Source organism: Embiotoca jacksoni, unplaced genomic scaffold (genome assembly GCF_022577435.1).
Source record: "Embiotoca jacksoni isolate LCO1_2020_lvr unplaced genomic scaffold, fEmbJac1.0.p SCAF_8, whole genome shotgun sequence".
In the NCBI taxonomy this organism is placed as follows: domain Eukaryota; kingdom Metazoa; phylum Chordata; class Actinopteri; family Embiotocidae; genus Embiotoca; species Embiotoca jacksoni.
Window position 1 is genome coordinate 12,337,525 of NW_027185436.1, and position 23,839 is coordinate 12,361,363.

A 23,839-nucleotide genomic window follows, 5' to 3' on the forward strand; every position below is an offset into this window, starting at 1 on the left:
CTTAAATTTACCTTCGATGAAACGACCTCATTGGGTGAACATTGGGATGCTTTTAACAAGACATACACTATATTAGGAAGACTAAGGATCCCTGAACTGACTACTGAGGAGTGCCACAGGTGACGACTTCTTAATCTCATCTAAAAGCATAGATGATAATTAAAATCGGTTAAGTAAAATTTTAACCAGTTAACTTTACGGTTATTGATTGCAATAGAACCCGCAATTTGTGCGATAGCGGATTCATTTAATGGGAAACCAAGTACATTTTTTACATTAATATTACTATTTTTCATAAAGACTGTTTAATGCTAATGACATAATTGTGTGTACTTCCCAGAAACCTTCAGATTTTTTTATTTATTTCACAATTAAACATCACATTACTTTTACAGTATAGAAGGGATTCCCTCAAAGACCTGTCAGTTTTATGAGGTTATTTGACAAAACTCACATGATCCTCAGTCTGCAGAGAAATGTAAGTTCATCTCTCATTCAGAGGTTACTGTAACTGTAAACCATAAAGGTTGATTTAACATAGAGGAATGTGAACTCCGTTGTCACTGTGACCTGCTTGTTAATCTGCTATCTTAAGCACAGTGAATGATTCATTTCTGTGGCCACAGAGCAGCTTCCCGTACTGAAGACTTTTAAGAACATTATATCACTGGTGTGCATTCACTCCCACAGTGTAACGTTTCATGTCCTTCACTTAAGACGGTCCTGATTGATGATTGGCTCAGAATCCCATCACTGTTTTGACCCTGTGTGATCTGTGAAGAAGACAGCAATACTAGATTATATTACATGATAATAACAGGAATAATATTTAAATAGCAATGATACTGGCTACTTTCACAGTAGTATTTTCTTTGTCTTTAAAAGTTTTTTTTGTTTTTTTTTACAATTTGAGATTAATTTTAAAGCAAGTTTTGACTCAAAAAGCCTTTCACATCAGATGAAGCAGTGCCATTGTCTTTTACAAAGCAGACGTAGGTGGTTTGTATTGGTGCTTGGTATTTCCCCCGGTGCTTCTAGATGATGCTGTTTGCTATTTTATAAATGTAAAAAATGCAGTACAGGAAATATTGTCCCATAAATGTATCATCCACTAATTACATGATCTTTAAGAATCAGTCAGTGCAGTGCATCAGCACCCTACACTGGATGTGTTCCGAACAAATTTTAAATGATCTTAATAATGAATAGAATAGAAATATGAATTATACAAATATTACTCATCTTTTGCAGTGAGCAGCTGTGGACAGCTATTTGTCATTCAAGATAAGTGATTATATGTGATGATATATAATGACCACTTTGTAGATTTGTACTCACTGTTGTGAGATAGGATCCTGATGAATCTAAAGGGATTGTATCTCGAGGGGGTGCGCTCCACAGGTACATCTGATTTTCTACTCGGAGCTGCTTCACTTTGCTCTGGAGGTAACGGAGAAGCTTTAATGAAGCCACATCCGAGAGGCTGTGAGAGACAGCAGAGTCCACAACATGAAGCCAGGGAGCGAAAACTGAAGTCGGAGTTTCCTGATGGGAGGAAGACACCGGAAGAGGAAAATGTTTACTTGTTTATTAAAAAAGTATGGGGATCAAAACCTTTTCGATATCTTAACAAGAGCTTGACGTTAAGGATCACACAAGAACACTAAAACATTTACCTTTGCGCCAAACATCATTTCACCTTCAGTCCTCTCAGGCTTTCTCTGCGTCTCCTCTCGAATCTTTGACGCTTTTCTGGAAAACAAACAAACCTACTTTTGAATGATTGCAAGGTAAATAATTCACATGACTGCATGAAGGAGGTGAGGGTTTGCATGTATAGTTGTTATTACATCTATTGTCTAATCAGCATATCACAGTGAGTGGAGGTGAGATCATGCGCTTGTAAGGACGGACAGCTGGTTAGTATATCCTCTATTTATTTTTCTTCACAGACACGGAGACAAGTTACCTGCCCCTTAACAACTTTGCCTTGCACCTGTGAGTTGGCAAAACATCAGAATATTGTTGGATTTCTGTTGTGTGGATCAATAAGTTTCATAGTGGTAAGTTTCAACACGTCACCTCTCCAGTTCGGTTGTCAACTCTTCTTCAAACTTGCATGCCAGACGAGCCGCGGTCTGTCCCTTCCACTGAGCCATGCTCCTCTCGACCTGCCTGAGCTCCAGGTCTTTGGCCTCCAGCTGCTTGCGGAGAGGTGCTGCCGCTCCTCCTCCCTCAGCTCCTCCGTCACTCATTTTCAGACTGCTCAGCTCCTCGATGTATTCCTGCATAAACACCATAGGGGGGGGGGGGGGGGGGGGAAGAAACATTTCTGTAATGATGTATGTGAGGTGGTTTTGTCTTTTTGGAGAAACACGAGCTTTACAAAGTTCATACCTGAATGAGACGCTCCTTTGTAGATTCTAAGGCTTGATCTCTCTCCACCTTCAGCTGTTGCCTCTGGATGCTAAGTTCTCTCTCCTGAAAAAATATGTACATGCAGACATGTATTGGTGGATACATTTAATGTGTTGTATGCAAAATCCAAATTATACCTTGTCCTTTCTAAGTTGCTCGTTAGTTTGTCTCTGTGACTCCAGCTCCTGGTGCAGATGGCTAACAAAGTGCTTCAACCGCTCTCGTAGAGTTCTCATGTCTGCAAGAGCCTCAGTAACTGTAAGACTGCACAATACAAAGGCATCAAGCTAATCATCAACCACACCATGTTGCTTACAAAGTATTCACTTCTTTGTGAACCAGATAAGTATGAAAGCCAGGGCATAAATTTATACCCGGGATGTGATTCCCCGGAACATTGCTTGGCTCTACTTTGCTCCACTAAGAGGTGTAGATGCTGGCACTCTGCTCCCAGCTGCTGGGCCCAGTGTCTGAGTTGCTGTTCCATCTCAGCTGTGATTTGGTTATGGCTGCTCTCCCTTTCTTCCAGCATTCCCCGGAGCCTGTCGTTCTCTTTCAGTGCCAGCTGAACATCCTGCTCGAGGTGCAGCGCTTTCCTCTGACTCTGCTGTGACCACAGACAAGAAAATATCAGCTGTTCTGCAATGCCACATCCTTTCATGTGTCTGCAAATGACTGCTTTCTGCACCTGTGCCATGTGTCTCTGTGACCGCTGCAGCTCAGCCTGGTGCTCCTCTTTCAGTGATTTGCAAAAAACAGCCAACAAAGCCTCCTGCTCTTTCTGCTGTTCGCAGATTTCACTCTCCAACTCCTGCACCCTCTTACAGAGGAAAAGAAAAGCATGCAAAGACGGACTTATTTTTTTTTATCATGGATGTTTCTATTCCGTGTCATGGTTGCGGGTCCACTTACGGTTTTTAGTTTCACCACTTGATGTTGAAGAGCCAGTGCTTTACTCTTCTCTTGCTGCATCTCACTCCTAAAGCTTTTCAGTTCCTTTTTGTTCTGCTCTTCCAGTATCCCACAGTGAACCTGCACAGCTTTCATTCTTTCTGCCTCCCCCTCCCTCCTCTCCTCCTCGACTGCCTTGTGCACCTGAATGGGGGCATGCCGCGCATGTCATGCAATCATGTTGAAAAAGCTTGCACATGTTAGGCAGAGGATTAGTACCTTTTCCAAGGCCTCCACACGCAACTCCTCTTCACGTTCCTTTGCCTCCTTCCTCTGCTGTTGCAGAGAATTCCTTAGCTTAATGACTTCTTCTTCTTTTAGCTGCCAGAATGGGAGAGGATCACACCTTTAAAAACAACCCTGTGAAATGTTTTTACTTGCTGTATAGTGTAAAGCACAATAACCACTAGATTTAGTTTCCGACCAGTGGCACCCAAACATGACATACAATGTATGCATTAATGGCAGTGCAGAGTAGCTGGGATAAAACACGTCCACAAATACTTTATACTGGGGTACCGCAGTAGTGGATTTTACGTGTTCAGAGTGACACACTGACCTGCATGGAACTCTGCATGGACTCGATGTGTTGAGTGAGAGACAGAGTCTGTTCCTTCAAAACACCTGCCTTCTCCTCTTCAGCCTGCTTATCGACCTGAAGAGGAATGAAAGAAATCGGTACTTCATTTTTTTCAGATCAATATGTCAACTATTGGATTTGCAGCTCCACAACTAAAGCCACCTCTTTCCTCAGAAAGCCTCAACGCTTACCATCATCCTGTGAGCCTGCTCCTTCGCTTCCTTCAGGCCTTTGTTGCGCTGGGTTTTCAGATGCTGTAGCTCCCCCTTCAGACCATCTCTTTCTGCTCGTAAGACCCCACATTGTTCCTGTAAATGTATCAGCTGTTGCTCTTTCTGGGCCAACATTTCCTCCAGAGTGCCCACCCTGATCTTACACTGTCCCACTGCACCCTGCAGCTCACTCACTTGAATCTGAAGTGCCTGACAGAAAGAGAGACAACACTACCATTGACAAGGAGATAAAACCAAATAGATTTTTTTTTTTTTTAGAATTAGAAATGAGTATGATGATAGAAGGTGCCACCTCAATTTGATTTTTTTTCTGCATCTGTGCTTCCTCCAGAGATGTATATCTGTTCCTCAGTGAGCTCTCTGCTTCTGTGGCCCTGTGGAGCTCTTCGCGAACCTCCTCTAACTTCTGCTCCATGATCACACATGAATACAAATCCAGTTTAACACACAGACACTAAATCTGCCTTTTACCAAAAAAACAAATATCTTTTCTCGATAAAACTTCACCTGATACGCTTATTCACGTTTAAATAATACCTACAAAGAAAACAACACAACGAAAAAATACACTACATGATGATTTGAGCTTTGAGTTGAAGAATTTCGATTCTGCTGTTTGCACTGGAACTGCCTTACATTTGAAACACTGACTAATATTGTTAATTGTTTTCTGATGATGATATTTTTTTGCGTTAGTTCGTTATGACTGTAGTATGAGCTTTAGAGAAAAATAGGATTAGTGTTATTTTTCATTAAGTCGAGGTATTTGAATACCTAACTGAATTGTTTACTGTTCATTACCACTGCAAACAAAGCCAGTGACTAACCTAGAATTCAATGGTTTAAAATGTCGTGTTTCTTCTTCAATATACAAAAATCACTGACATCAAATGAAAAGTGTTTTTTTATGTAGAACTTTGGATGTTGTATTTCCATAGTGAGAACGCTGTCGTAATTACTTATGACAATATTACAATGAATAGCCTTTAATACGGTACCTCTTGCATGGACTCCAGCTTCTCTCTTGCATGTCGCTGCTCAGCAAACAATTGTGTTTTGGCACTATCCAGCTGCCTTTCCATCTCCTCTCTCTCCAGCACTGACATGATGACTTCGTTCTGTTGGTTGAACAGTGGAGACAAAGAATGGTGTAAGTAAAATACTAAGATTCGACATATTGCTTGAGTCATGTTTCCTTACCCTGTTAATGGAGGATCCATCCTTAAGAGTCTGTTCACGCTGACTCAGTGCTGCAAGCTCTTTTTCCATTTCTCTGACTTCACAGTGACAAGACTCTCTTTGCCTTTGCAGCCTTTGTAGCTGGCAACTGCAACACATATATTGTTGTTTTATAATTGAAGATAACCGTCCTTTATAAAGAACAGGATTATATTTAATGCATACGACTCTGTATGTGACAATTAGTAGGAGTTGACTTTGTACCTAACAGACTCTTTCTCTATCCTGCTGTCTCTCAGAACGGACTCCAAAATCCTTTTCTCTTTCTCCATCTGAGTGGTCTCTGCAGTCAGGTGCTCTAATTCCTGAAAGGCTTTCTGGGGTGTAAACCATTAACTGTGAGTATTAGTGAGACATCCAAACTCAGTTTTCTGATCAATTTCTGAAGATGCTCTACTTCACCTTCCTTTTCTGTCGAAGTTCAGAGAGGCGGAGCTCAACGTCTTTTAACTGAGTGCTCTTCAGTCTTAGAGTCTCCTCCTCTTCCTCACATTTCTAAACCACATACAAACAATGTCATTCACATATACAGGAGAATTTATACTAATGCAAAAAAAAACATTTCTAAAACTATACAAAATAATAAAATAATGGGAGGTTCATTTTTACTTGTCGGAGGTTAGACAGTCGCTCTTTCATCTTAGTCCAATCTGACGGTATCGTCTCCAATGTCCTCTCAGACTTCGACCTCCAGTTGTTAATTTCCTCATCGGTGTCCTTATCGCTGTCACTCACGGGACGCACAAGTCTGGGATACATAAAATGCACAATGTATTAGTTTTAAAGCGTTCAATAAAAGATGACGAAAGAAAAGATGCTTTGTTTTTTTTTTACCTATTATGTTGAGCTTCACCGACAGAAATACTTCTATTCTGTCCGTAGGACAATCTCTGGACTTTGTAAATAAAGACAGGAAAATTCTGTGACATTTAAAGATTGAAGTGTGCATTTATTTCTAGAAATATACAGACAGATCACACGTTACCTGATGAAGGCTGAGGTTCACTTTCTTCCTGTCTGGGTGTGTCACAGTCACTTTGGTCATTACAGTCATCATTCTTATAAGTGACGGACTGAATGAGAGAGCGCAATCCTTTTGATGGGTCACACAAATTATGTTAAATATAATTTTGTACACGCTTGTACACCTGTTATTGTTATCATCTTGTACATTTAAAGTACAAGAGTTTGTTTACAAGAATTTCTTGATCTTCATCATTCACTATCTCTATCTTGTGATTTAACGCTATTTAATAGTGGCTGCATTTCAGATGGTGATATTTTTTTGTATGATAATGTTTTCTCATTTTAAAATGAAGCTCTACATATTCTGCAGTCTCTTACCTGGGCGCTTGTGAATGTGCTGCCTGACTTGATCTGTGGAGCCCGTGTCAAGGTCGCTGTCAATGGACAGAGAGTCAAAACTCCATACAGGCACTCCTGCCAAGCACTTGGCCTTGGGAGAACAGCTGCTGTTGTGCTGTACGTTTTCATGGTCTGCTATAACCCCTGTTCTGTGAGAGACTGTAAAGGAAGTGAGAAAATCAAAGGTATGCCACGTTAACTGCAGCCCACAATACTAAAGTGTTTCAACAAACAATATCACAATGATTCCACATTTCTAGGGTTAAAATGTTAAGGTTATGTTTCAGGTCACTCTAAGGGACAGGGGGTCAGCAGTAGCTGAATGGGAGCCTCCCCTCCAGTTTGAGAACCGCTGGATTAGGTTATGATGGGGGAAGAGGTTATGGTTTAAGGATCAGTGCCAAAGCTCACATCGAGAATAGAAATGAGTCATCCTCTGGTGTTAATGAATGTGCTCAGTAAATTTCAGTAGGCTGCGCATTTGATGTAAACTATGTTGGATTTAATGTTTTGTGTTCTATGACTGTCATGAATGTCAGTTCCTTTCTTGAGACAGGTTTGAGGACTTGAGTGTTTTGACTTTTCTATTGTTCTAGATGAGAAGGTATAGGAGTCTGAATATCTTGACAACCTGTCAATTAGCTGTAGGAGAATCTGCTCTGGATCAAAATGTTGACACACAGATGCACAGACAAATGGATGAAGGATGGGAAGGCAGATGGTTATTTTTTTCTTTCCATCTTCATCGACATTTATTGTCTCCCAAGGGTTTTGAGAGATATCGTTTTACACCTACCGCTGCTGTCATCTCCAAGCATCTTTGGTGATGTGTATCTTTCCACAGTTCCTGCATGTGATATATTTACTCCGTATCTGCCAGAGAGACTTTTCTGCAGTTGCTTTTTTTGACCAGACTTATTTGACCACAAACAGTGAGCACCCACTGTGTCTTTACTGCTTTTCCCACTTGTTGCTGATGATTCTCTTCTCTCAATATTATGAACATTTTGTTCAGTGTCACTGTCAGAGATTTCTGTCCTCTCAGCTTCTTCTTCTCTGGCTAGTTGTTGCATGCTACTTTTTGGCAAGGCCGATTCCACCATCTCCTCCCTGAAGCATCTGACGAAGTCTTCAGTGCAGATACTGTCTGAAAGAGCGTGCGTTTCTCCCATCACTTCTTTACAGGTGTCTCCAAGCAACCGCTCAAGCCTCCAGATGACCTGCTCTCTCCTAGACTCAATTTCCTCTTGGTCTCTTGTACTTCTGTCCAGACGCTTTTTAGTGTACTCGTGAGTGACAGGATTTTCCCAGTAGCCTGTGGTATTCTCTGGTATGGAGCAGAGGGGAGATGGTGGGAAAAGCTCAGTCCTGTTGCATTTTCATATAAACATAATGTTACAAAACGAAGACACCTGATTTACTGATATCAAGCAGATTACTGGAACATGTATATAGTAGATTTGATTTATTTCACTTTGTGTTTCACCTATGCAAATTAAACATTTATGTTGTCAAGCTCTCCTTACCATTTCTATTGCTGCAAATTGTTTCCCTAACAACAGCCTATCAGAAGCAACCATTTGAGAAGAATTTGGCTTAAAACCAAGAAGTTACTGTGAAGTTTTTCTTGTAATGGTGCTGATATTGAAACATTACCAGATGTCTGCTCCGTCGTTGGACTGCGTATCAAATCAAGACAAGACATGGGAGTGTCATTTGTTTGAGTTGTACTTTCAAAGCCTGTGTCTTTGCTCAGAGATTGACTCCATCGAAGAGGAGCTAAACAAAAAAAAATATTCAAAACAAATTATTACCAGAAAAAAAGAATCTCCATATTTGTTAGAAAGTAGGTGTTAAATTACCTATGGTGCTGCATTCATGCTCACTGGAAATTGCCTCATGTTTCTGGGGCTGGACCTGCATATATTCATCACACTTGCGTAAAGAAATTACTTTAAGATTACCCATGCAGAAAACAAAGACAAAGAACATGACAGTCACAGACCTGCAGCTGATCCAGCTGAGCATCCATTGCGTCCAGGAGGAGGTCACAGTGGTCCAGTCTCAGAGGGGGAGAATCCAATCCAAATGCACTGTTGCTGTCATTAAGATCTATGAAGGCAGGCAAAAGGGTCGACACGAGTGGGTGAAAAGGTCCAAGGGAGTGAGAAATACATGATGCAGATTTCCTGCTTAAAAAAAAAAACCTCATACCACTATAAAGAAGCTTGTTGGGTTCATCTGCATCTCCCTCTGCTACATCATGACCTCTGTCAGCCATGTCCTGTAGCTAGAGACAAATACGTAAGACAATCACCATACAGAGTTCTGTACTTAAGTACAAATTAGGGCTGGAGCGACGCAGACTAAATCAAATATCACAATATTTTGACCAAATACCTCCACATCAATATTGCGATAGTATTGCAGGGAGGATTACTGGTGCTTTCACAAAACATCACACGATGACACTTTTGATAAATGCCGTGTCATCAGTCTCGTGGATATAAAGTGGGTAAGTCAACCGACAACGGTCTGGTACTGTCAGAAGACAACGTAACTTTACTGTAATGCAGCTGTGGAAAGAAATAGGTGTCACAATAAAAAAAAAAACTTAAATTTGAATGCTATATTTAATAAATGCATCAAAAATGTTATTTGAGTACTTTTACTTAAGTATAAAGGACCTGAATACTTCTACCTCCACTGGACTACATTCCCAGTCAGAAGCAGAGGTCCAGGCTCACTGAGCAGACATTAGGAGTGAGGTTATGTTATGTTATGTTGCTCAGTTGTCCAGGAAACGGAGGCAATTTAGTTTGTGAGCAAACCAGACTGACTTTTCTCTTGAGAGAGGGACTATAAACTCCTGTGTCAATCTCCACTCCCCAAAAATGAGCACCCCAGGTCGAGGAGCTCAGGTTAATTCTACTTTAACACCCTTACGGAAGATATTTAACCCATAACGTTTATCTCGTCGTAACCAAAAGGTAATATCATTCCACCTCCACAGTACTGCCTCAAATACACATAACATACTTACTTTGAGAAGACAAACGCGGAGACTTTCAGTCGATGCCGGACTTGACTCGTCAGTGTTGAAGTACACCGCTGCTGCTGCTGCTGCTGGGGGAGGCCTGATTGATGGGAGCTTCAGGTTGCCCTAGAAACGGTCAAACAGCTCGCGGCAGGAGGACGCGCCAAAGCAGCGTCTTTTTTTTTTTTTTTTTTTTTTTTTTTTTTTTTTTTTTAGAAATACTTAAATCACGAGTCCAACTCGGCTCAAATTCGACTTCAACTACGCCTGACTTCGTCTGACTTGATGCTCGGCGAGAGCTGCCGGTGGCTGCAGGAGATGCGCATACATTTTTTTTAAAAAAAAAAGCTGCAGTTAAGTCGGACACCTTGGGTGCATTTGTCAGTTGGTATTAAAACCGCGCAGGAGCGAGGCGGCTGCAGTTGCTCTCCTCCGGCTGTCACGTCCTCGGTGACGAAACTACTTGATAGGTTTTAAGTTTCATTGACACGCAAGACGTGACGTTTGCTTTTATTCTAAGACCTTCAGAGGAGTTATCACCTGTAGTTATTTCGCCTAATTTATTGATCTGCTACTTCTGCAGCTCAGGTTTTACATCTGGACACACTGTAGTTTTACATCCAGCAGGAAAGCTGTAAAAAGAGGTTGTTTTTTTTCTTCTGTTAAACATACTTAGATTTAATTTGAAGTGTCCAACACTGATGGAAACTGTCTGTTTTTTAAATTTGTGTCAGTGTCAGCTCATCAGTCTGAAATATTGACACTTTATGCTCAAGATACAAACCACAGAGCAGCTGTGCAGGTTTTCCTGTGATCTGATTGGCCTATTCTCTCCTGTTGTCTGATTGGTCTATTCTAACCTGCAATCTGATTGGTCTATTTCATCCTGCTTTCCCATTGGCCTATTCTATTCTGCTATCTGATTGGTCAATTCTATCCTGTTATCTGGTTGGTCTATTTTATCCTGCTTTCCCATTGGTGTATTCTAGCCTGCTGTCTGATTCGTCTATTCTATTCTATCCTGCTACCTGGTTGGTCTATTCAATCCTGCTTTCTGATTGGTCTATTTTATCATGCTATGTGATTGGTGTATTCTATCCTGTTATCTGGTTGGTCTATTTTATCCTACTTTCCCATTGGTGTATTCTATTCTGCTTTCTTATTCTACACCCCTTCTACTTCAGGTGGCATACCTAAACTGACAACAATGGCTGTTCTCGCGGTGTTTGCCTTTCATTTTCACTTAAGCTTATTCCCATTATTAATATATAGTTCCAAATAAGAACATAACTCACACCAGGACTCTGAACATAGAACATAATAGAACCTAGCTCTCTGATTGGTCCATTCTATCCTGCTATCTGATTGGTCCATTCTAACCTGTTCTTCTGATTGGTCCATTCTAACCTGCTATCTGATTGGTCCATTCTAACCTGTTCTTCTGATTGGTCCATTCTATCCTGCTATCTGATTGGTCCATTCTAACCTGTTCTTCTGATTGGTCCATTCTATCCTGCTATCTGATTGGTCCATTCTAACCTGTTCTTCTGATTGGTCCATTCTATCCTGCTATCTGATTGGTCCATTCTAACCTGTTCTTCTGATTGGTCCATTCTATCCTGCTATCTGATTGGTCCATTCTAACCTGTTCTTCTGATTGGTCTATTGTATCTGCTTTCTAATTCCACAGCGTTTCTACTAAACTGACAACAACCGCTGTTCTAGCTGGCTTTATTTTTCACTTATTTCCATTATATATATATATATATATATATATATATATAGCACCTGACACTTTTCCACTTTTCTTACTCATCCCAAACTGTATTTATTTATTTTATTTTAACAACTGAATTTCCCCACTGTAGGATTAATAAAGTCCAAGTCTAAGTCTATGTCTATATCATATTGAAATTATTATGATAAAATATAATATCACCTCCATATTTCGGACGACATGCTATGGTATGACCAGCACTAACCACTGCACCATTGTGCCTGTAATACAGTGACTTTCTTTTTGGCTTTTGAAGACATGCTATAGTATGACTTCTTTTTCATAATTTGGACGACATGCTATAGTATGACTTTTTTTTTTTTTTACCTATTTTGGACGACATGTATAGTATGACTTTTTTCCTATTTTGGACGACATGCTAAATAATGTTGTAGCTGCTGCAGGTGCAGCTGGTTTAGACAAGTATATATTTTGTTTTATATCCAGGGACAGCAGATTGATGAGGGCTCATCAGATGATTACTGAGGAAAAAAAAGAAAGAACAGAGTTCTGACATAAATTGTTTTTTGGACTTTTTCTCTAATCTTTAATTTTTGGTGAGACATTGGATAATTTGAACATTTAAGGAAATAAAACCACTTGAGAAGTTTAGAGGGAAAAAAAACACTATTTGGTGGAGCTATTAACAACTAAATGTGAACCCATCTACACACTTCTTTTTGTCAGCAACCACAAAAGGTCAGAAACTACAGGTTTAATCTTTAACGTGTTGTATTTTAAAATCTTTAATATTATTATATACATTGTGTCAAAGTTCACTGTTTTCTCATATCCATCCCATTTTTGTGAACGTAATGCCGTAACTCGGGAACAGATGGGGAGATTCTGACCATATTTCATCTGACACTGAATTGGTAACACTCATCTTCGGTCTGTTCCTTGAAACTCTGATTGTAGATCTTCTGTGCTATTGGGTTGAAGATGTGTGTGAAGCATCCACGTTTTTAATTTGTAGCATCTTTGCAGCAACATCCATATTTGAAGCATCGTCTACTGTCATGGCTGCAAGTTAATCTCCCATCTTCATTTATGGGCCAGTTGCCTTCAGTCTTCACTACATGCGTCTGGACAGACGTGGATGTAAACTGAAACTTGCTTGGTTGTTGGAGTCATACAACTGTCAGGTGGTAATTATAGTTTATTATAGTATTGGCAAATAATCTCAATCCTCCAGCCAGTTCAACTCAACTTGCTATTGCAACAGAAAGAAATAAAAACAGATATCCAGCGTCAACAATAACAACTTTATTGTCTTTTTTTCATTATCTTGTCTTTTTTATTTAAAGACAATGTTATATGAGTATAAATTAAGAGACACAATTTAAAAAAAAAGAAGAAGAAAAACCTCAGTTGAATCTGCAGTTAGACCTGAATACACGTATGTGTATTTGGGGAGTAAGAGTAGTAGTCAAGGCAGGTCGATTACCTTCACCTCCTGTACCAGGCCGCTGTTGTGATGCGTCTCCTAACTTTCATCATCATCATCATCATCATACAGATCATTGATTTCACCATCATCTCACTACAAAGAGAAGCAGGGTTCAGTTAAGACAAGGCAAGAAAAATCTACCCAACTCCATTAGTTCACTTCTGCCTCAAAACTGAGCAGCATCGAATGAGGAGAAAATGTGTACCGCACATGCACACAAATCAAGCTCATTATGCACATGGCCAGTATGAAAACACCAACATAAGAATAATGGCACCCATGAGAAGGAAGAAATCTGAACAGAAAATAAAAGCATAAAAATTAAAGCTAAGAATCACACCACAGTGAGAGTTGGGTGAGATGAAATGAGAGAAACAATGCGAGGGGGTTTACATTTGAACTCTCTGAGATAGGGAAGGCAGATGAAGAGTTGTTTTTACTCTACAGTAACACACTTTGGTTGTTGTTTTTTTTCCCTTTCTGCATGAGGCAGACAACCATTTTGTTTGAAGCAACAACAGCCATGAACTAACAAACCTACACCTCACTGCGTTATTGCTACAGCTGTCCGTTACTGTACAGGCTCATAAAGTAGGCAAGTCACCATCAAGTACTGAGGTCCTGTTATTTGGAAATACATTAATTCAAACGTATGATGAGCTTTCATTATCATTCAAAATATAATATGTACTCTCAAATATAAAATCATCTCAAACACAATATATTAAAGTAAATCTCTAGAGAACTTCAAATTGATCAGAGAAGGAAATCACAGATTAGCTTTCCATTTTTACAATTTCTTCAATACCATTCAGCAGACATCTATCAAAAGTCATGACTGTGCATGATGACGCAGAATCATCTGTACAATGACAATTTTCAAGATAGTCAAATTTAAACATGCTGCTGCAGCAGTGTCCGTCTTTAAAAGTGACACCCCTGATATGATTAAGTGTGCACAACCTTAATCAATACCATGTATTTATGTACTTGCTAATGGAAGTGTTTTGAGTCTGCAGATAAACAAGATAAGACCCAAAGCAGAAAAGTAAAATTTAACTGAATAGTTCAACATTTTGGGAAATTTACTGACTTACAAAGAAATGTATCTACAGGCAGTAGTTGCTTAGATCAGCTAAGTAGTAAAACAAAATTAAAAAAATAAAAATAGAAATAGGGGGCGACATCAAGTCTGCTTCTATCCAAAGGCCCAAAAAAACCCAACCAAACAACAACAAAAAAACAACAGCTACCAGCATCTTTAAAGTTCACAAATTCAAGTTACATGTCATTTGTTTAGATTTCAGTATGTTAAGACAGTTTTTGGCCAAAATGCAGTCACCTCAGGATTAATTTCCATCTTTTCAGAATCCAATCTTTCAGAGGTGCTGGTGGGTGGATTGTTTAACTTTGGGCAGAGTGAAGCTAGTTGTTCCCCCTTTTCCAGTGTTTGTGCTGAGCTAAGCTAAACTAAAATGCTGTACAGACATGTATTCTAGCTCTGGTAAATACCCAAAAATCTATTTCCAAAAGTGGTGAATTATTCCTTTTAAATTTTGGACATTTTTAGGGAGTGATCAAACTGTGCTAATGGCAACCACAAATAAAAAAATGCATTAAAATCTTTTATGTAAATGGCTGAAAGAAGCTTGTCGTTGAGAAAAAAAAACAGTAACATCAGACATCATCATTTCATTATTAAATCCTTAATTTCACTGATAAAGAATCTCACTGATGAACATTTTAAGAGCATATTATCCTTCATTCTACCGGACAACTACTCAGCATGAAGTGGTCTCTAATGTGAAGGAATATTCTTTTTCTTTTCCAGAGCATTTTTCAAATTTTTATGGCCTGCACATCAGAGGAAATAACTGAACCACAGTTACTAATGTGCTAGTATCAAGGACTCTGTAAAAATGTACTTTCAGTGTGTTAAGACAGCTTTTGGCCAAATAGCTTTACTTCTATCTTTGCGAATCAATCTGGATTAAAACTTAAACATACAGCAAATCTTTCAGGCTCATTGTGTCTTGTTTCAGTTTTGAACTTTGCTGTACAGACAACTTAATACTCAGATTAGTATAATTATTCTTCATTTTACAATATCATTGTTTTATCACAAAATATTCACACAAATAGACTAGATGGTAGATACAATACCTCCAGCCATGAATTCTACATTCCTAACAATAATTACAAAAAAATACTAACTGGTTTTCAAAACTCTTGTCACCGTAGACTTGTAGTGCACAGGTCAAGGGACTCATTCCCTTATTCAGTCAGTTAAAGGCAAAAGACTCAGGGTACCTTTGTGAGCTGATCCCAGATCAGCGTGTCCACAAACGGTAAATGAGCTGTGGTGAGACTGGAGCGGCAGCTGGGGCGGTCCACTGTGGCTTCAGCTGACTGCACACTGGAGTGCTACAGGAACCAGCCCCGTCTGCTTCTATAACCTTTGACCTCCTGTCAGCTGAAGCCACTCTGGGCTCCTCAGAGAATCCACTCCAGTCTCAAATAGAGTAATTCCACTGGAAATGACTGAGCTACAAACTAGTGACCGATGGAGGCTGTGGAACAAGTGTAATGCACATTCTAGAAACCAACATGTTGCTGGGTGTACTGGGTGGTGATCACTGAACGTGTCAGTGATTTGGGTGCAGACTTAATACTTTGTATGATCACTGAGAACGACGTTAGTCAAAATGGTCACGAAGGATACGTTATGTGTTGCTATGGGAGAGCACCAGAGGACAAGGTAAGGTACATGTACGGACTGAAATTTTGTCAACATCAACACAGAGATATGTACTAACCTCTATTCAACCACAGTGAAAAGTGCTTATTTGATGGAGATTCCTATTAGAGTGATATTGATGTTTTAAAGTTTAATGTTGCACTAATGTGTCACAACTACAAACTACTGTAGTTTTTTTGCTAACCAGAATCACAAATGGAAAATGTCCGAAGTATGTCTGGATGACTGAAATGCACCAGAGGCAATTCATATTCAAAATATTAACTGGATAAGCCATCATTATATTTCTACATGGACTACATTTACTGTCTATTGAACAGACTAATTGCATTTACCTAAAGGGAAACCTTAACATTCACACCAAATAAAATATATTACCGCCTCGCTGCACATTTCATTAGTTCGGAAAAAACAGCATCTTGTGTATTAGGAAGAGATTATTTGCCTGATCAAACATTAGCTGTTGTTTATGGAGACTCAGAGCTGGGAAAATCAAATGCAAATATACTTTGAAATAAACAATCAGATGAACAAATACAGGTAATATGTAACATAAGCATAAAATTGTGAAAAATTGATGTTATGTACGTTACAATGTCATTTTATGTAACCATCTGTCAGCTCAGTTGGCTTGAAGCACCAATCAGCCACCTGAAGGGTCCTCAGAGTTTTTGTTGAAAATTACAAATTATTATTAAAAAATAGGAAAATTACTTGCAATAATCACTGCTGGAATGAAATAACCTGCAATTTGATGTAAGGAGCTCAATCTGAAAAATGCACTGGATTTACAATGAACAATTTCATGATTATATCACATCATTTTTCTGTAGATATTTTGATGATTATTTCTTTCATACTATCTTTTTATTTATCAAATGGTTAACACTGGGTCTCCATAGTAGATAACAAGCTTAAAGACATTTCCAGACACTGCATTCAGGCGTTTGCCTTTTTCTTAAGCAACCAAAAAGGGCTAATAATATGTACTTACATTTATTTTCATGAAGAAAAAGAGGGAACCACTTTAAGATTTTATAAATTAGGCCTAGATTAATCTCAATTGTGTTGAATACAGTGGGTGAGGACATATTTCTTGCAACCACTGAAATACTTTATATTCAACACTGTTGTTTCTAGGTGCCTCGTTATGGTTTTTTCAGTCTTTAATCTTTGATATGGACTTCTATTCCACTGGTAAAACTCTGTAATGGGTTGAATGCAGAAAAGTGCATTGTGGGTAGCATTTACAGAGCACCAGAGTGTCAGGGCTGTGCAGGTGCCTTTATTGTGTGGTGTTACAATTCCATTAACTCACTGCCGTTTCAGTATAGTGTCAGAGAGGACCGATCAGGGAACGTCCCGTCTTTTTCATCACTGTAAAAACAGAGTGAGAGTGAACATTTGGAGGTACAGTGTAATCTGAGAGTGTGTGAAACATACACATTCTCATGCTCACAAAGGTCCACATGGTCCGCTGCTTAAGGACCAGAGGCTGAGCAGTTCCCTGTCCGATGAGGTTAGGTGTGATTCGGGAAGAGTTCCTGGGTTAGAAGATGTCAAGACACATGCTCCAGTCTTGTCTGTCCTTTGACTCCCAGTAACCTCCCTTGTACACAAAGTTTGTCTCTCCAGTGACTGAGTCCCTCCTCTGGTGAAACCATAATGGCTGGTAGCCTTCATATTCTTTACCTGGGGACAGAAGCACAGAGGTTATACAACCGCATACATCATTTGATCCTCCTCTAGTGGAGAAGCCACACATGCAGGCAATTCACTGAGCAATCAGGTCACCTTCACACTAATGCATATATGGGAAGCAATCAATCGCTGCATTTGGGACAGCTCCAAATGTAAAGTGATCTGTAACGGTGAACAATTGAACCCAAAGGTGGCAAAAAAAAAATAATGAGCATGTTTTGTGCAATGTAAACATCTGGAGCAATCATGGCGAAGAAGGAAATTCTAATCACAGCTTTGAAACTCCCGGAATTAAATAATGAATCTCTTTCTTATAAACTAGTCAAAATAAGGGAAAAATTGCAGATTTTGGATGTATGAACATTTGTGGAGATGTAACAATTTGAACCCAGCACAGTAACTCATTTGGTGTTCCCTTTACAAAAACATAGTATGTATTTTTATTAAATGAACAAAGCTTAAATCAAAGTGCACCAGAAAAATGCCCAAAAAGAGAATTGAAGTGCAAATGAATCACTTGCTAATGTGGCTTCACCATAGCACACTGAGGATACTTGTAGATGTTAAAGTCATATCTATTATCACATGTAACATATTACTGAGGCCAGTTCTGAATAAAAATGTCACATGTATGCAGGAAAAAGCCTTTTTTTTTTTCCTGAGTCATTATTTGGATAAGTAGACATGAGAGGGGTATCATGCAGCTCCCACACAGAGGCAGACCACACAGAGGACACACAGGGATGGTGTGTGTGTGTGTGTGTGTGTGCGTGTGTGTGTGCGTGCGTGTGTGCGTGTGTGTGCATGTGCATGTGCGTGCGTGTGTGTGTGTGCGTGTGTGTGTACATGTGGCAATGATGCACAACAGAGGGGTACAGGGCAACCCCCACTCACCAGAGTCATAATCACACTCTGACCATCAATAGAGGGAGGAAAAGAAAGACACGTCATGGGTACATTGAATACAATCTAGCCTACACACAACACATACACAGGAATGCCACCAGGATGAAACGTTCCTGCTGAGGTCTCAGACTGGCTTTGATTATTATTTGATTACTGTTAACTTATGTTAAGCCCTGCTTTTTGCCATTTAATAACACTTAAACTCTTGTTGATAATGAAATAAAGAATTTGTATAGCTCAACAGCTACTACCTATCACGTATTTTATGTCATACTTTGGTTTGAGTTCTGTCTTGGTAGTTTATCCCAGTAGAGGGCCTCTAATGTCAAACAAGGCATACTTTAGATGCATATAAATGTAAATATGTTAAGCTTTATTGCAATAGAGTTGCAAAGGGGGGAGGACCAGGTCAGGTGGTTCTGGGTTTTTCCCCACAACAAACTTTTCTTTTCATGATATTGTATGAAGACATGGAAGAGTCTACTAAATGGACAGTTTAAAGCCCTTCTCCCACAGTTGTGTCGAATGTCTGTTTCCCTGTTGATGAGTGTTTACCCTGTCATTAACCAGAACCAGCGAGAGGAGCGTTATACACAAAACACAATTGTAATGGGAAGGAAACACGATCTGACGGGGGAACAGAGTGCGGCACAAGACTGGGTTGAGGGAGTACTTTCGGCAGTGGAAAACCAAATCCATAGAGAGTCGAAAAGAGTAGAGCCGGTACCATCAGTGGATATGCTCCTCAACATTACTATAGACTGATAGTTTTAAATATTTCTGCCTCATTTGGTATGTAGCTTCAGCTGCTACAGAAAATAGGATAGTGATGTGTAAAATCAAAGCTGTGGCGAACAAAACAAAAACACTGCGCTATAGTTGCTGCAGTCTCCTAAAAATTGTCCCAGAATCCCAAAGGGAACTGATTAATACTGCTTAATGTATTATAAGGTACAGCATAATATTTAGTTTTTAGCCAAACGAACTTCTAGCTCAGTGATTGGATGTTTTTTTTATTTACCTAAATGCTCCAAGGGGCATAGTTAATCGCTCTACTTGTGTTTATGCACAGACTTTCATCTTTGCTTTTTAATGAAAGAATCCGGTATTTTCGAATTCACTGGTTTTTGTTCTGATTATCTAACTTAGAGAATTCGTCTTAGAGAACTCACATTGTCTAATCAGAAAATAATTGTTGCAGGAACCCTGGATGCATAAAATAACTTCTCCCTCTTTGCAACTTTATGTCCTTTCCCTTCCTTTTTTCTTTCTTCTTTATCATCTCTGTCTTTCACTCAGCTAATCAGACATCACACTCCCTGTTCTCTATATCTTACCTTCATCCAGAGCGTCCGAGGCCTCTGCTTCCCTCCTCCTTCTCACCGCTCTTTGTTTCTCCTCTAGTCTCTGTTTCTCTGAGTTTGCTTCATCCCATCGTCCGTCCTCCATCAGCCTCTGATCTGGCCTCAGGCGGCTGTCGGTCACCCCCACTGCTTCCTCCTGCTCATTGAGGGTCAGTGCCAGTGCTGAAAAGTAGTACATGTTCTCCGCATTTTCCCTGAAAAAGTAAGGGAAATTTTACAGGAGTTATACTGTGATATTCTACAATCAATGATATTGATTGGACATTGCAGCTGTTACACAACAACTTTGTAATTGACTGTTGTAATTGAGGCTGATGGGATGTGGGATGCACTTACGGGAGAGGGTATTTCTTCCACAACAGTTTGGGGGACAAAGTCTGATAGACAGTCTTCTGTTTGCCCTCTGATCCACTGCCCCCTCTGCTGCTCTGAATGATCTTGGCACTCTCCATTTTATCATCCCAAGTACCAGAGAGGATGTAGTGAGCCTGGCCCCCACTGTCTGCCACCACACCTGTCACCTGGAACCAGTGAAACAAAATCAGTAAAGAGACACCACGGCCTTTTCCCCTAACATTAAGCACTGAAATGCACTGTTCAGAACATCAATATATTTATTTTCGCTTATCTCAAATCAGATCCTACAAAACAGGCAGCGTTGTGCTCCAAATTTAGATAATCGTTATAACTCCAAAGAAAGGTACTTCACTGACACACAACCCCATACATTGTGTTTCAACAATGCTACTAACCAGCTGTACGGTTGTTGGTACTGTCCAGCAGGAGGCAGCATCACACAAATGATCTCTACACCATATGGCATCATGCCAGAGTTCGGGCATAAGCCAAGTGTGAAAAAAGGAGGTATTTACCTTCCGTGGAACATCCCTGGAGAAATAACTGTAGGGAGAAAACTTGAGCTGGCAGGTCTCCTTGGTCCTGTGATTCACAATCTCAATGTCCCCCGACTACACAAAGGCAGACACAAACAGGAGTAGAAAAACAGACAAACACACACACACAGAATGATAACATATGATTTTACAGTATATATCATTTTACTATTTCACAGTGTGTTTACAGCAGAGGAAAACAATCTTGAACTAAACTTGGTAAACAGGTCAGAGGAGGTGATTTGGACTGAAACTTGGCAGAGTGCATCCTGCTTTGTTCTATTTTTAAGGCCCTTAAAACCTATTTCATTAATCAGCTTTTTCCTGCAGTATAGGCAGGTATATAAAGTACAATGTGTTTTGAGGTGCTTTAAAGGTACCATGTGGAATTTTTGACAACGAGTGCAGCTGCAGAGCAATGTTTTGATGAGCAGGTCTTTGTATTATTTGTATGTGTTTGACCAGCTAAAGGTCAAATATGAACAAAGAGTGGCACGATAAACATTTTCTGGCCACTGCATTGTATCATACCTTTCAAGTCTCACATTTAATTGTTTTTGCAGCATCAAACAGCTGTGAAATGAAAATCTTGAGGATGGTCACAAGACAAAATTTCTACTGGCAACCTTATTTAGAAAATATATATTTAATGTCTGTTCCATGTAGATTACCATCTCTTGCTTCAGTTGTGTACTATTGCCAATGGTGCTTGCTGGTACATTGGCCAGCAGTAGGAGAATAGTTTCTGGAGTTTAGTATGGAGTTATTTGGCTGACCTCGTTCTGCACCGGCGGGCAGCACAGTGGCACAGCGATGCATGGAGTTAGTAAGAAAAGAATATAATGAATGGATAAAGCAAAACGATACATTGTAAAGTTTTTTGAGATATTTCCTCAGTCGACAACATGAAGTCAGAGGGAGGAATTTATGCCTAAAGTCAAAATAACCATAAAATACTTTTTGGGTAAATTTTTATCCTAAATATTATTCCAAAAAAGTAAAACTGCATTTTTTTTTTGTCATTTTTTTTTATAGATATAAAATTTTGTTTGACTTTAACCTGACACACATTTTGTTTTAGTGCTACAGCTGAACGTACATAAAACTTTGCAGGGAACCTTTAACGAAGAAATTCCATAAATATCCAGTAAATTTAGGATATTTGTAAATACTATTCAATATTACTATTATTATAATTTATAATTATTATTATATTGCTTTGGTTTAATTATTCAGTCACATACATGCTAACACAAACACACACTGACAGACAGATTGATATGACACACTTCCTTATGAGCGGGAACAGGAAAAGGACAAAGAAAAAAGGTGGCGGTGGGAGGGGGAAAAACAAGAATTACACTTCTAAACGGACACAATCCCACAGAGACAGACAGATATACACATGTGAAGCCAGCCCCTCCCACCTCCTCCCCATATATAACTGGGCCATCTCAGAGAAAGAAGAGGCTGTTATTTTAGGGTGTTATTAGAGATCAAAGCTGAAGATAAATCCCCAGAGATCGTGAAGCTCCTTATTCATGTGCTGTAAGGCTTTGCACCGATTCCCTTCTTCTCAGCACTCGACTCTGTTGGTCTGTTACACTCCCTTCTGCAACATGGGAACAAAACATGTCTACACGCTGCTCTAGAAAGTCTGGGGTATTAAGGCAGGCTAGTGGGTTTGGAGCTGTGGATGAATGGGTACCAGTGAGAACTACACATAAACAGACCTGGTCAATCCACAGCTTGCCCACAATTATGTTGTGTACTGTGGAGGTGACCTTTCTCCACACATAGTGGTTCCCGCTGGAGTGGAACTGAAGGTGAATGGCACCTGGGGACACAGAGACAAAAGACTATAAGAGAAACGAAATATCACATCTGCTTTGTTGACAATCTGCAGTTGTAGACCTGAAAACAATGCGTTTATGGGTCGGGTTTGTGATTTTAAATCTGTTTGTGAACATGATCAATTCAACCTGCAGCAAATTAAAAAGGTGTTGTGTCATCAAACACATTAATGCCTTGTGCACAGGCAATACATTTCCACCTACTTCCAATCTGACCTAACGCCAGGAGATTTATAACATGTATTTCTTCACAATAAACGCTTTCCACCAAAGAGTTTATTTATATTACATGGCACCTCACAGCAGGCGTATAACAGGAAGTGAGAGAAGTCAGATAAATACTGTACCCCTGCATCCTTTGGCTAGACCTGCATCAGAATCAAATCTCTCATTTATCTGCGCCAGCACACTGCTGCTCTTTGTTCTTCTGGTGCAATATAGAGCTCCCCTTATACGCATATTTATGTATGTGTCAAAGGGGTCATAAAACCTTCCTAATTCATTCTTGCACCTTTTCCTCCGGTTTCAGATTGTATAGCAGGCAGATCAGTGGTCTATTCCCCTTAAGTGGGTTGGGGAGTCTGCATTGACTAAACTCTAGTGCAGTCTGCATGATGGAGCTTTTATTTACACATTAAAATAAATAAAATTATAAATTATAAACAGTTTGTTAACTTCCCAGCTGAATGTGAAATGTCTTACCCAGAGGCATTATGGAGAGGTATTTGCCACGGAACTTGCTGGCGATGGTGATTTCCTGCCGTAAGGTCCAGCCTCTTTGGGAAATCACATGATGTGCAGCTGCAGGGGGATGATGGCTCACCTGAGAGGACATATCGACACAAAGGTTAAGTACAATACAGGAATGTGTTCAGATAATCTGACAACACTTATTGACATGTTTGTAGAATGCAGTCTGAGCTTGTGTACCTCAGTTTGTGTGTCAAATACATGCGAGCACTTCAGGGAGTTTTGTAAACAAAATCTCCCAGTGGCTATGCTGTTACCTGCTCACACAGCGAGCGGTAGCCAAACTCCTCCAGGCGATCGAGCTCGTAGGTCTCGCCCAAGAGGGGGTTGAAGGGTTTGGCTGTCCTGTGCACTGTGGTGGAGTAGGAGGAGACGGAGAAGGCAGCGACCAGGCACATCTGCTCCAGGGAGGACTCGCAGCGTGCTGCCTTGTCGAGAAGCTCGTGATACTCCAAGTCCTCTGTGAGACGTTGCAGCATCGACAAAGGCTCATTGAAGTTTACCTGAATGGAAGATAAAGGAGTGAGACTCACGAGATTCATGCAGATTTATGTTAACCTGTCA

At 39.9% G+C, this 23,839-nt stretch overlaps 2 protein-coding genes across 2 annotated transcripts in view; both read right to left on the minus strand.

Moving 5' to 3' along the window:
- Positions 1-120: 120 nt before the first annotated feature.
- LOC138215826 (golgin subfamily A member 6-like protein 25) lies at positions 121-9,886 on the minus strand. Its single transcript, XM_069178244.1, has 28 exons — positions 9,830-9,886; positions 9,001-9,070; positions 8,792-8,898; positions 8,649-8,703; positions 8,443-8,565; positions 7,583-8,113; positions 6,766-6,945; positions 6,407-6,514; positions 6,256-6,316; positions 6,031-6,169; positions 5,824-5,916; positions 5,626-5,738; positions 5,383-5,509; positions 5,181-5,300; positions 4,475-4,588; positions 4,141-4,371; positions 3,929-4,024; positions 3,589-3,690; positions 3,331-3,513; positions 3,107-3,238; positions 2,793-3,025; positions 2,556-2,682; positions 2,398-2,481; positions 2,083-2,285; positions 1,970-1,996; positions 1,677-1,752; positions 1,339-1,545; positions 121-773 (listed from the first exon to the last, which is right to left on the minus strand). The coding sequence occupies exons 2-28, from the start codon at positions 9,065-9,067 to the stop codon at positions 660-662; spliced, it is 3,753 nt and encodes a 1,250-aa protein (XP_069034345.1). The 5' UTR covers positions 9,068-9,070; positions 9,830-9,886; the 3' UTR covers positions 121-659.
- Positions 9,887-12,851: 2,965 nt separating this feature from the next.
- Positions 12,852-23,839, minus strand: part of osbp2b (oxysterol binding protein 2b) — a 51,741-nt gene continuing 40,753 nt past the window's right edge. The window contains 7 exon segments of the mRNA XM_069138994.1: positions 12,852-17,500; positions 19,753-19,973; positions 20,116-20,300; positions 20,652-20,747; positions 22,406-22,509; positions 23,228-23,348; positions 23,533-23,778. Of these exon segments, the coding sequence (XP_068995095.1) occupies positions 17,358-17,500; positions 19,753-19,973; positions 20,116-20,300; positions 20,652-20,747; positions 22,406-22,509; positions 23,228-23,348; positions 23,533-23,778 (1,116 nt within the window). The 3' untranslated portion in view covers positions 12,852-17,357.